Source organism: Phytophthora ramorum (genome assembly GCF_020800215.1).
Source record: "Phytophthora ramorum isolate Pr-102 chromosome Unknown Phyram_PR-102_s0006, whole genome shotgun sequence".
Classification (NCBI taxonomy): Eukaryota; Oomycota; class Peronosporomycetes; order Peronosporales; family Peronosporaceae; genus Phytophthora; species Phytophthora ramorum.
This window is the reverse complement of record NW_027150652.1, coordinates 2,125,759-2,138,556: the sequence shown is the minus strand read 5'-3', so window position 1 is coordinate 2,138,556 and position 12,798 is coordinate 2,125,759. Positions and strand designations below refer to the sequence as shown.

At 56.4% G+C, this 12,798-nt stretch overlaps 6 protein-coding genes across 6 annotated transcripts; 5 read left to right on the top strand and 1 right to left on the bottom strand.

Moving 5' to 3' along the window:
* Window positions 1-72: 72 nt before the first annotated feature.
* Window positions 73-381, top strand: KRP23_7554 (uncharacterized protein; the record flags this gene model as incomplete). The annotated part of the gene is made up of 1 exon (XM_067892885.1): window positions 73-381. The coding sequence occupies one exon, from the start codon at window positions 73-75 to the stop codon at window positions 379-381; it is 309 nt and encodes a 102-aa protein (XP_067744722.1).
* Window positions 382-1,343: 962 nt separating this feature from the next.
* Window positions 1,344-1,900, top strand: KRP23_7553 (Lysosomal thioesterase PPT2-B; the record flags this gene model as incomplete). The annotated part of the gene is made up of 2 exons (XM_067892884.1): window positions 1,344-1,358; window positions 1,490-1,900. 2 exons carry the CDS (start codon window positions 1,344-1,346, stop codon window positions 1,898-1,900), a joined length of 426 nt encoding a protein of 141 aa, XP_067744721.1.
* Window positions 1,901-4,269: 2,369 nt separating this feature from the next.
* Window positions 4,270-5,361, top strand: KRP23_7552 (Lysosomal thioesterase PPT2-B; the record flags this gene model as incomplete). Its single annotated transcript, XM_067892883.1, has 1 exon — window positions 4,270-5,361. One exon carries the CDS (start codon window positions 4,270-4,272, stop codon window positions 5,359-5,361), a length of 1,092 nt encoding a protein of 363 aa, XP_067744720.1.
* Window positions 5,362-5,504: 143 nt separating this feature from the next.
* KRP23_7551 (uncharacterized protein) lies at window positions 5,505-7,502 on the top strand (the record flags this gene model as incomplete). Its single annotated transcript, XM_067892882.1, has 8 exons — window positions 5,505-5,572; window positions 5,652-5,679; window positions 5,739-5,862; window positions 5,929-6,402; window positions 6,462-6,582; window positions 6,637-7,034; window positions 7,100-7,185; window positions 7,248-7,502. 8 exons carry the CDS (start codon window positions 5,505-5,507, stop codon window positions 7,500-7,502), a joined length of 1,554 nt encoding a protein of 517 aa, XP_067744719.1.
* A 66-nt stretch (window positions 7,503-7,568) lies between these two features.
* KRP23_7550 (Sodium-dependent phosphate transport protein 2B) lies at window positions 7,569-9,113 on the bottom strand (the record flags this gene model as incomplete). Its single annotated transcript, XM_067892881.1, has 1 exon — window positions 7,569-9,113. One exon carries the CDS (start codon window positions 9,111-9,113, stop codon window positions 7,569-7,571), a length of 1,545 nt encoding a protein of 514 aa, XP_067744718.1.
* Window positions 9,114-9,792: 679 nt separating this feature from the next.
* KRP23_7549 (putative zinc metalloproteinase) lies at window positions 9,793-12,729 on the top strand (the record flags this gene model as incomplete). The annotated part of the gene is made up of 1 exon (XM_067892880.1): window positions 9,793-12,729. One exon carries the CDS (start codon window positions 9,793-9,795, stop codon window positions 12,727-12,729), a length of 2,937 nt encoding a protein of 978 aa, XP_067744717.1.
* Window positions 12,730-12,798: the final 69 nt, after the last annotated feature.

Sequence of the window (12,798 nt, the reverse complement as noted above, 5' to 3'; positions counted from 1 at the left end):
CTATCAAACACATTTTCACATTTGGCACTCTTTGTTTCCAAAAGGGAAAAAGTCGGATTTTCACTCGAGCCAATGGAGCCTCCTGCATCAAGCTCGACCGACGTCAGCATCACCAAGGGCATGTGCTTTCCGGACCAAAAGTCGTGCACGAAGGTTCTGCGCAAATACGCGGCAGCAAACGGCATGACGATCAAGCTGTTGGCCACACTGCACGGGGGTTCGATGGTCACGTACAAATGTGACGGGGGGGACGAGTGTCGCTTTGAAGTGATGGCGCTGCGATCCAAGCGGCAGTCCCAGTCTGGCTACTTCATCAGTCGGTGCAACTTGATGCACAACAAATGCGTCGGAAGATCCAAACGGACGGCGTTGTACCTATGACTTGGCGAGTTGAGAGCATGGTTAAATCGAGTGTTCCCCTTTTTGCAACAAAGAGCTCCAAACGCAAAAAAGTTTCCTGAAAACTCCATTGGCCGACTCAAATCAAGTGCCTCGAGTTCTCTTCAAACCCTGCGTGTGTACCGATTGCCTTCGCAGTGTACACACACACAGTGATCCAGCTGGAAGACAACGTATGCGATCGGTAGGTGTCGCGACTCGCGAGCCTTTAGCGAAGTCTGCGACAACAACAACAACAACAACAAGCCGGAAAATGTTGAATTGCATCCGCTGCCATAATCGCTGACGCTGGGCAGCGCTCTGTGCGGATTCAGTTTGTGCTCGTCGGACGTCAGAGGAGCAAGAGCGCTCGATCTGCTCATTTCGCGTTTGCGGTGCTCGCTCTCACCCGCCCGTCTCAAGCTCGTCTCGAACCATGTTCTCCGTTCGCGCTCTTCTTCTCGCTGCTACGGCTGCCATCGTCGCTGCCAACGACGCTGCAGAGACTGCCAAGCTCCCTGTCTTCTTCTTCCACGGAGCCACGGGCAACAAGACCAACGGCGCTCAGATCGAAGCCAACCTCACCGCTGAAGGTCGCACCTACGTCGCTCTCGACTTCTGCCAGAACGAGTGCTCGGTGCGTACGGCCCTGTCGGAGCAGGTGCAGATGGCCATCAAGCAGATCCGCGGCATCATTGCCCAGAGCCCTGCCACCTACGCTAGCGGCTACCACTTCCTGGCTCACTCGCAGGGAGGCTCGGTCTCTCGCGGTGTGGTTGAAGAGATGGACGACCACAACGTGCACTCGCTCATCAGCATGGCTGGCGATGGCAATGGCAACTTCTTCGGTCCTCAGGCTTCGGACGCCGTACCACTGCAGGTGCTGCTGCAGGCTCTGGGCCCGTACGCTATCGATGCGGCCGACTTCAACTTCACCAAGTACGAGGCAGACTCCACGACGTGGAATGGCAAGTTTCAACGTGACTTTGTCGAGTTGGTGACCACCAACAAGGCGCTGCAGGCCAAGAGCTCCATCGCTAACATCATCACGCCTCCTCTGGCGGACGCCGCGCTCACCAACTGGCTCAGCATTGACCCGTTCCTTCCTCAGGTCAACAACCTCCAAGAGTGCGGCACCGACGCCACGTGCACTACCAACCAGGCTCGCCGCAAGACCAATTTCGTCAAGCTCAAGGCTGCGCACTTCTTCGCGTCGCCGCAGGACGACATCCAGGCCCCGTGGCAGAGCTGCGTTCTAAGCAAGTACTCGACGGTGGCTTCTCTGGACGAAGTTGAAACAAAGTTCAGCGACTTCACTATCGTCGACATGAAGGACACGGCTGAGTACACCAAGGACCTGTACGGCCTCAAGACTCTCGACACTGCCGGTGGTCTCTATATCCACGAGGTGTCGGACGTTCCGCACGACTGCTGGCTGTTCGACTACACGTCGTTGGCGACGAATCTCCCGTGCAAGCACGACCCCGTGTACGACGCCCAGATCTATCCTTTGCTCGTGTAACTCAGCAGCTCAACCTAAGATCCTTCAACAAGCAAAGTTGACGAGCTCCGTGTCTGGAGTACGTTGGACGCAAGATTTGAGCGTCGTTAGAGCAGCTGCAGTACAGCCTAAAATCTCTAGATTGATCCGGTTCAAGCGTCAAATGCTAACGTGGTCTGGTTCACAAATGTTTACCGCGCCAAAGATTATCAGGTGCAATGCTCTTTGGCCGCTACAATACCAGTACGGGTACATGTACAACAATTCTGTTGCCCTTAGCGTGATCAGAACGCATTTGATTCACCCAGAAGAGAACACCTCGTCTTGCTGCAATAATGTAGATGACTACTTCGCTGCGGTCAACGGATTCCCCATAATCGAAGCGCCCGATTCTTGGATCAAGACACACCGGTTGTCTACAACTTCCCGTTCAACTGGATGGAAGCGCTTTGGGATAGGCACATGTCAAGAGACCAGTGAAAGAGCCCATTTGCTGGGCTCACGCTCAAGGCGAAGCGTATCAAGTCTGCGACAGCTAGCGCGACGATCATCGGGGGAAATCCCGAGACTGCATCTGTGCCATCACCAGCATTGGAGCTGGAGCGGAGCGCGGATTAAATTGTTTTAGTCGGAGCTCTAGATTTGCTGGTCATTTCGAGATTGCGACGGTAGCCCGCACACGATGTTCTCCATCCGCGCTCTTGTTCTTGCTGCGATCATCGGCTTCTCCGCTGCCAATGAGGCCGCCGAAGGTGCCAAGCTCCCCGTCTTCTTCTTCCACGGCGCAACCGGCAACACGACCAACGGAGCCGTGATCGAAGCCAACCTGACTGCCGAGACCCGCCCGTACGTGGCGCTCGACTTCTGCCAGAACGAGTGCTCCGTGCGCACGGCGCTCTCGGAACAAGTGCAAATGGCCATCAAGCAAGTGCGTGAGATCATCGCCAAGGACACTGCTGCCTACGCCAACGGGTACCACTTCCTAGCTCACTCGCAGGGAGGCTCGGTCGCTCGTGGCGTGGTCGAAGAGATGGACGACCACAACGTTCACTCGTTCATCAGCATGGCTGGGGATGGCAACGGCAACTTCTTCGGCCCCCACGCGTCGGACGCCGTGCCGCTCCAAGTGCTTCTGAAGGCGTTGGGCCCGTACGCTATCGATGCGGCTGACTTCGACTTCGCCAAGTACGCGGCCGACTCGACGTCGTGGAAGGGCAAGTTCCAGCGCGACCTGATTGAACTGGTGACCACGAACGACGTGCTGCAGGGCAAGAGCTCCATCGCCAACATCATCAATCCTCCCTTGGACAAGGCTGCCTTGGCCAACTGGCTGAGCATCAACCCGTTCCTGCCCAAGGTCAACAACCTGCAGGACTGCGGCACGAATGCCACGTGCACGGCTGACCAGACGCGCCGCAAGGACAACTTCGTCAAGCTCAAAGCCGCCCACTTCTTTGCGTCGCCTGCGGACGACGTCCAGGCCCCGTGGGAGAGCTGTCTGCTGGGCAAGTACACAACTGTCGCCACGCTGGACGAGGTTGAGACCAAGTTCGCCGACTTGACTATGGTTGCCATGAAGGACACCCCTGAGTACGTGGACGACCTGTATGGGTTGAAGACGCTGGACACTGCCGGCGGCCTGCACATCCACGAGGTGCCGGACGTCCCCCACAACTGCTGGCTGTTCGACTACACGTCACTGGCAACGGACGTCCCGTGCAAACACGCCCCTGTGTACGATGCCGAGATCTACCCTCTGCTTGTGTAGGTTGCTCCAGTAACAATACAGACAGCAAACCGTGATAACCCAATTAAACGTGTTCAAGGTCGCCGGTGCTTCACGAAAGCGTGGACATCGAGGAGATCTTCGGCCCGACGAGGAGGTCCACTAACAATGATTGTGCTGGACAATGTTTACCACTCGAGGATTACAGTATCAGTGCATCATTTTCTTTGGCGAGGCACTTTGCTGTCCGAGCTTTGCCAAGCACAAAGCGTGAAGCCAACAGCAGGATAACGCTGGCGCTGGAGCTCGCGTGCGTCTGTTCTTTATGAGCCACGGGTTGATGGCGTGCAGGACACGTCTGTTGCCTACAACTGCCAGTTCAAACGTGGCGCCGGCTGGGAGATTGAATTCTGGGATCGGCCGTGTCGCCGAGTCGACAGCCATTACGAGAGACTGGCACAAGAGCGAGTGCTGTAGGTTCTGTAGGTTATTACTGCTGTAACACATAGCTCTACCATCATCCGAATGCGATCCCAACGTTGCAGCTGTCGCTGTCATGCCAACCAGCGGATTCACTTGAGCTCTCTGGCGGTCTTCAAGTCCACTTGCCATTTTGCGTTTTGCACGGAAGCCCTCACTCGCCCCGCCCAACTCGTCTCAAGCCATGGTCTCGTTCCGTGCCCTCTTCATTGCTGCTGCGACTGCGCTCGTCGGATCTGCCGCTGCCACCGAGGCTGCAGCATCCAAGCTCCCCGTCTTCTTCTTCCACGGCGCCACGGGCAACAAGACCAACGGCGCTCAGATCGAGGCGAGTCTCAAGGCTGAAGGCCGCACCTACGTGGCGCTCGACTTCTGCCAGACCTCCTGCTCTGTGCGTACGGCCCTGTCGGAGCAGGTACAAATGGCCATCAAGCAGATCCGCGGCATCATTGCCCAGAGCCCTGCCACCTACGCCAGCGGCTACCACTTCCTGGCTCACTCGCAGGGAGGCTCGGTCTCTCGTGGTGTGGTTGAAGAGATGGACGACCACAACGTGCACTCGTACATCAGTTTGGCTGGCGATGGCAACGGCAACTTCTTCGGTCCTCAGGCTTCGGACGCCGTACCACTGCAGGTGCTGCTGCAGGCTCTGGGCCCGTACGCTATCGATGCGGCCGACTTCGACTTCGCCAAGTACGCGGCCGACTCGACGTCGTGGAAGGGCAAGTTCCAGAGCGACCTCATCCAGACGGTGACCACGAACAAGGCGCTGCAGGCCAAGAGCTCCATCGCTAACATCATCACGCCTCCTCTGGCGGACGCCGCGCTCACCAACTGGCTCAGCATTGACCCGTTCCTGCCCAAGGTCAACAACCTGCAGAACTGCGGCACCGACGCCACGTGCACTGCCAACCAGGCTCGCCGCAAGACCAACTTCCTCAAGCTCAAGGCCGCGCACTTCTTCGCGTCGCCGCAGGACGACATCCAGGCCCCGTGGCAGAGCTGCCTGCTCGGCAAGTACTCGACCGTCGCGTCCGTGGCCGAGGTCAACACCAAGTTCAGCAGCTTGAAGATTGTCGACATGAAGCAGACGGCCGAGTACACCAAGGACCTGTACGGCCTCAAGACGCTCGACACGTCGGGTCGTCTGCACATCCACCAGGTGCCCAATGTGCCGCACAACTGCTGGCTGTTCGACTACGAGTCGCTGGCTACCAAGGTGCTGTGCAAGCACGAGCCGGTCTACAAGGCCCAGATCTACCCCGTGCTGGTGTAAGGCTGTAGTCTGTAGTCACCATTTACTGCACACCTAGATCACGAGATACCTCATGGGTCTACCAGACGAGACCAGCTAAGAAGTCAACCTAATTCTTGTCAGTCACTGACCCTTCATCTTTCACGAAACCAACCAAGAAGCTCATGAGCAGTATCACTAGCGGCGTTCGTCGCCCTGTACGTGCTGAGGCCAAGAAAACGCCATCCAATGCGTACGCATCGAATGAGTCTTCACCACTGCCTCCTTGTCAGCTTTCCACTCATGGTAGATTGTCCTCATTGCTGATCCAGTGTGGCAGATCGACTCAAGGCCACAGAAGTACGTGAATACAACCAACCCCGCTTTCACGATAGTAATTGCCATCCTTCATGCACTAGGAGGCTCTGCGGGCTGCTCAAGCTACCATCGCTCGGCAGGAGAAACGGGAGGAGGAGCTACGACGTCTGGTAGTCTCGCACGGGGTTGCCCAGGATGCTACGGAAGCCAACCCGGCAGTAGAAGGCAGGTCTTTTACTTACTTCTAACACCCAAGGATGCCAATTCACACGAATTCCTCCGTGTCTGCAGCAAAAGTTGGCGCGCTCAAGGCTGTGCACGAGCAAAAAGTGCGCGCTTTGATGCGGTCGATCAGCCAGCTACAAGAGCAGCTTCAAGGACTGAAAGCTCAAGAAAAGGAGCATCGTCGGTCGGCGTTGATCCAGGACCTGCGCAAGCAACAACGGGAGCAAGAGCTGCTCATTGACGTTCTGAAATTGACGCTCCAGGAGAAGATCCCCGAGTTCCAAGACTCGCGAGCTCTCGTGAACGACTTCGTGCTCAAGAAAACTGTCGGAGGGCCACTGAGGTTTCGTCCCAAGCCGCGTGAGGAGCTTGAAAATGAACTCCAGGCGCTTGGACAGAACTTCCAGCGGACGGTGGAGAAACTGCGACAGGATAATCAACGCAATGCTGCAGCGAAAGACGAGAAGCCTCAGAGCGACGACGAGAAGGAGCATGAGGACGCAACCGAAGAGAAAGAAGTTCCTGCTGAAGTTGACAATAGTGAGACGCAGTTCGTTAGAATGTTTCCGTAGCGCTGCTAACTTTCACCATTTTCGTAGATCCAGCGTTGTACGAGGAGATCGAGCAGCTTCGAGCGGAGTTGGCGTCCAAAGCGGTCACTATCCATGCCCAAGCAGATGAAATGGCCGAGTTGTATGCTGATCTCGACAAGTTGAGAGTGTACGTGGCGTAGTGTCCGCTACTGGAGTGTTTGTCTGACTTGACGTGCGGTAGCTTTGAGGATCAAATTGTGAGGAAGAAGCACAAGATCGCACTGCTGAGAGAACAACTCGACCGCCAGCAGGCGGAAAACGTGGAGCTGGTGCACGAAAAAGAGAACTTGGCGGAGAAGCACCTCCAGTTGCAAGAGGAAGCTCAGTTCTTGCGTGACATTAGCATGGAAGACGCAGGTGCCAAGGACGAGGAGCGACTAGAACAGCTAGAACTCATCCGGACCTTGCGTTCTCGGGAGCTGGAGCTACAAGATGAGCTAGAGCACCAACAGAAAAAATGGTCGAGCGACCGCGATACAGTGCACCAGCGATTGCGATTGCTTGAGAAGGAGAAGAAGCTTGCTGAAGAAGAAGTTGCTCGTGCAAACGCTGAAGCTGCGTCTCTTCAGCAGAAGAATTGTACGTGGTCTACCGTGTTCATCTTCAGTGCAACGCTAAATTCTGGTTTATCGTCACATTTACAGGTCATTTGCAGCAGGAAGCGCACGAGTTGCAAGTCGCAGTTCAAGAGGAGCAGGACCGAAAGCTTCTCTTAACCAGCAGGATTGAGGTGTGACCTTCTTGCATCTTTATTGTGTTTCTTTTGGTCTGACATGTCGACATGGTGTCCAGGAGCTTGAAGCAAAGCTCGTTCAACTCGAAGCTCTTTCACAAGAGGAACGCGAAACCAATGCCCGAGCGACGACCGAGAAGCTTGCAGCTCTCGAATCTCAGATCGAAGAGAAGACGATCTCAGTCAAGAGAGCAGATCGCCAGCTCAATGCTGCCAAACTGCTTGCGCGCCAAGCCAGGAAGGAGAAAGAGAACCTCCTGCTCCGTGTGGCCAAACTCGAGGCTGATGCGGCTGGACGAACTCCTACCAACTGAGGTCGACACCAAACGCAGAATCGTTTCCATAACCAGCAATAAATGACGACAGCGCTAAGCTTCTACCTAGACTGAGCTCAGCATTGCCGTCTCATCTCGTCTCCGACGCTCCTGGCGCTCTGCATATTTGAGCTCGAGGAAAGCAAGCCACCGATTCCTCCCACCTCGTGCGTGGTACCAGAACAGGAGACCTGCGGTCAGAAGAGCACTAAGGCCTGACAACGCGTATCCCAGAACCTGCAAGCCCCCACTGTCTGCTGTACAAAGCTGTTCAAGCCCAAGAAGCACCCCTGGGAGGACCAAATAGGTCATCAGGATGAAAAGCACGCCCACTACCGCCCACGACGCACTGAAGTAGGCAACGGAGCGAGCCCAGCCCAGGATCGGCCGACGCATGAAGTGAATCGGGTAGAACAACACAATGCCAAAGACGTTGAACCACAGATGCGCGAGAGCAACCGCCACGGCCTGCCTGTCGCCTACGACCAGTGAAGCAAGCAGCGCCGTCCCACACGTGCCCAGGTTGGCGCCAACGATCAGCGGATACACTTGTTCGAGCGTGAATACTCCGAGGCCTGCCATGGGCGTCAGTGTACACGTCACGACTGTGGACGACTGCACAGCGAACGTGATGACCGCACCCGCGACGATGTTCACGTAGCCGTTGAACGCGAGCATCCTCGACACGAGCACCTTGGTCGGTCCCAGAAACACTTTGGCCAGCATTTGGATGAACCAGATGAGCGAAAACGCGAGTATCAGGAAGCCGATGACCACCACGATAGCTCCGATCTGGCCGTCGGTCAGTGAGGTGCCTTCGAACGCACCCCCGGAGAGCAACGACACGTCATCGGTGCACTCCCTGGCACCGGACGTGATATCCAGGATGGCTTGCGTGTCCACTTGGATGAGGAGGTTGGCAAACGGCTTGACCAGTGCATCCACGGGACTCGTAAAGCTCCCGGTCGACGTCTTGGCATTGGACATGAGCACCGACAGTCGCTCTAACGGATGCGCGAGGACCTCCAAGGGGAACATGATGAGCACCGACCACACGTTGTACATGGTGTGCACGGTGGCGGTCTCCATGGCGCGCTGGAACCGAGACCGGACCTTGATCTGGCCGAACGCGACCACAATGCACGTGACGCAAGTGCCGACGTTGGCCCCCATGACGATGAACACGCCCTGGCGAATGGTGAGGCCCTGGGTTGCGACCAGCGCCACCGTGATGGACGTGATGGTGCTGGAGCTGTGGAGCAGCGCAGTGGACACGAGTCCGAGCACGAGACCCGCCAACGGGTTGTCGGCGATTGTGAACGCGCCCTTGGCGTCGCAGCCTAAGGCCACGGTGAAGCCGGACTCGATGAACTTGACTGCGACCATGAACAAATAGAGCGCGGCCAGCATTGCGACCGAGTAGAAGAGTCCCCAGAGCGCATTGTGCAGCAGACAGTGGCCCTGGTACGCCAAGTCCTCTTCATCCTCGTCATCGTAGTCGAACGGGCCTTTGTCGTAGTGCGGACTGTCGAGTTCATTTGAACTGTCGCTGAACGCGGAGGTTTGCACCTTGTTGCAAGTGTCGGGCGAGATGAGCACCACGGCCCCCATGGTCTACAAAACGTGTCGACGGGAGTTGAAATTGCCAAGTGAAAGTCTCAGTCTGAGACCACAATAGAGAAAAGACCACACACTTTCGAGCGTATCTCTACCCGATCACTTGAACTCGTTTGTAGCTACAGTCCATCCCGGTCAGTTCAGAAGGTGAAAGTCTCCATTGGCAATGGACACGTGGACTTCGATGCACCAGGATGTGGCTAACGCAACTTCTCCCATCGATGCGAGCGCATTGAGTTGGTGGCGGCGACGGGCAGCAAATCTCGCGAACGCAGGCGGCGAAGCGGTCATTTCCGGGCTGGACCGTGTGCAAGTCAATTGCAGTTTATGCATGGGAATCTGCCCGAGATGCGTGGTAACATGCGACTACACAAAGTACTTGTGACGTGAGCAGGCCGAATCTCACCGGTGTCGTCAAATGCATGGGATCCGCTCTCTATTGCTCACTGAGCAGTAGCCTCGACGAGTCCGTATCGTGCGCTCGTCCCGGTGCAAGTCTGGCACCCGCGACCGTCAGCTTGGCAGGCCGTCATCGAGGAAATATGCCACCACATTGGGAGACATTCACTCCATCACAAAGTGGATTCGTCATACAAATATCAAGTATGCGTTTGTAGCCATGTAAAAAAATACAATTCTTCTCAGTCTTGTCAAAAATCAGACTTCTCCGTCCATGTCCTCCATCGCCGTAGACAACCTCCTGGAGGACGAAGTTCTCTCGTACCCGTTGGTCCTCCTGGAAGGCCACGTCCGCAACGTCCACCCCACCGAGACACTCTTCCTCGAAGCTCGTCTGGACGCGCTCCGCTCTTCGCTATGGCCGATTTCGTCCTCCAGCGGCCACTTCAAGGCGTTCGTGCTGCTCCCGAGCCCCGGCAAGTTCGCTATCACACTGCGCGCCCCCGGGGCCATCGAGCGCATCTTTTGCATTGAGTACCGCCCGCCAACCACCCGCTACGTGGTCAAATTCCACTACCAAACGTGCTCGGATTCCGGAATCCGCGACGGGTTCGACGCTCCCCCTAACGTCGACAATTCCGACGCTGCAGCAATCGCCAAAGTGCGATTCAACGCATTGCTGCTCCAAATGGCGACTGCAGAGCTCTTGCACGCTGCAGGTTTGCCCAGAGAGACGTTCGCCATGCAGTTTGCAGCCAACGGACTGCCCGACGTGCAGCTGCTGCGGTGCAGCTTCACGAACGCCCACGCGCGGTCCGTTAACGGCCAAAAGCTCATCAAACTCGTGGAACGGGACATTGAAGCGGCCGGGCTGGACGACCACCCGGAGCTGGAGTTCAAGCACGCCGTTGTGCTGGGCTGTTCGCGGTACAACACCAAGACAAGGAAGGCGGAAGGCCACACGGCCCTAGGGGGAGGGAAGGTGGGCGTGTTTGGTTCGTGTGGACTGCACGCGTGGCCTGCACACTTGAGTGAGATATCTGCCTGCTGTCTCAACAACGCTCGTATTGATGAGCGATTCCTGCTGGATGATAGCTGCTTCAGGGGTACGCTCTGGGCCAACTTTTCCACTGGAATCGGCGCCATGCTGCACGAAATTGGACACACGTTCGGACTTGGCCATGCTACGAGCGGCATCATGTCCCGCGGCTTTGACGACATGAATAGGCTCTTGTGTATCTACCAAGCGGACCCGCGCTCGTCGCAGATGGGGTTCCATCAGGCGTCTGCGCAAGGGTGGCTGGGCTTGAACCACGCAGTGCTTCGTGAAGTCACCAGCCGTGGAGGAGCGCATTGGAATTCTGCGTCTGCGCAGCTGCTACGCCACTGCCCGTGGATCTCTGGACACGCAAAGCCGTCGCTTGTAGGGCCCACTGTGAGTTGGGACGATTCCGTGCGCGGGCCCGTGGGAAATGGCCAATTCAACGGCACGCAGCTTGACCTCCCAGAGAACAAACCATCAATGTCTGGAGCTGATGAAATTGGAGCCGTGATGGTCGATGCTGGAAAGTACGTGAACCGCCTGGAGACTCTCACGCGCGCGCAGGTAGTGAAACTGGAGCGCAACGAGTCGCTACGTGCTGCTGGAGATAAACACTGGTTCGTTCTGGCTGCTGGAGAGTGCATCACTCGCGTGGATGTCCGTGCCATGGCATGGATCGACGGCCTTCAGCTCCACACGAACGTTCGCTCCTCGCGCTGGTTTGGTGGAACCGGAGGCAAACTGCATGCGCTGCAAGCTGCTGACGGGTGGAGAGTTAGCTCGTTCTTTGGATCGAGAGGTGATTCGTACGTGGGCAAGCTTGGTCTGCGCTGCCTGCCAGTGGCATCTCCAGCTTTGGTCCCATGCTCGATTAAGATCAATGGATCCAACAATGCTATCCTCACTTATCCTCCAGCAGGAAAGGCACTGGAACATGGACCCAAGACGCCGTTTTCAGTCACCCTGCCTGCGATCGGAGCTGTCGTCATCCGGTGTGGGCGGTTTGTTGAGTCGATCCGCATATTGTCCCCAGAAGAAGCCGCGGCCAACGCCAAAGATCCAAAGTTCTACCGCTCTAACGAGCACGTTTTCCAGCTTGTGTCTGGTGAGAAACTGGTAAAGCTTGAGGTGTGGAGCGGTGATTGGATTGATTGTGTCCGATTCACCTCGACACTGCGCGTTGGTCCCTGGTTTGGGGGTGGTAGAGGACCGAACAATAAAGTCATGGAGTGCCCAGTAGGGCATCACATATGCGGGTTCCATGGAGTGCACGGAAAGAAGTACCTGGGCTCGGTGGGGGCGAAGTACTGTGCGGATGACCTGACTTCATGCCCTCCAAGTAAATTTGACAAGACCATTGCGCTGGAACTGACACAGCCGCGCATGTTCTGGATGATGAGAATGGTTCCGGTCTCGAATCAAATTGCAGAATACCCGCCAGCGTCACCTCTTGGGGTTTTGGTTGGCATACAAGGCGGTTCAGTGACGTCCGTGCAGTCTTTCGAGAGTGCGCAGATGTTCGACGAGCTAGTGAATCAACTCCACGCGACTTTCCTGGAGATTGGCAGCCCCTACCAAGTGCACTGCGTTCCTCTTGCAACTGGCGAAAAGCTGGTTCAGATCGACATAAGTATCCGCCCCGTTAGTGCCTCTGACCCCTACGTGACGATTGACGGCGTTTGTTTCCACACTACGACGCGTTGCTCTTCGTGGTTTGGTGAATATCGTGAATCGAATGTGCGCTTCTTCATGGCTCCATCGGGGACCAGCGTGCTCCAGCTCAGAGGAGCCTACACAAACAGCGTTCTAACCGACCTTACCGGGGTGGTAGGCATATCTGAAACCCGTCCAGCCCCGTTTGTCCCCGACGGCCGTGTTCTGACTGATAGCGGTGCGTACGATGTTCGGCTGGAAGCAGTTTCTCGAGACTTTGGGATTCAAAACGTGCTGCTGGTAAAGAAAAACAATGGCGACAGCCGTGACCAACACGCGTGGACATGGAACCAGCCCGGGTTGCCATGTCCGCAGGTTTGGCGAGTGCCGCACAAAATGCTCGAAGACCACATCGACAGCGCAGACCGCAAGAAAACTCTGTTTGAAGAGTACATTGTTGGCGCTATCAGTTCTGGGGGAGCTTACAGCAAGGCTGCTGCCCCTGTTCACCCGTAACCACCAGAGCAACGTCATTCCTACTGGCACAAAGTCAACCAGGTCATCACAACACTTTCCAAACAAACC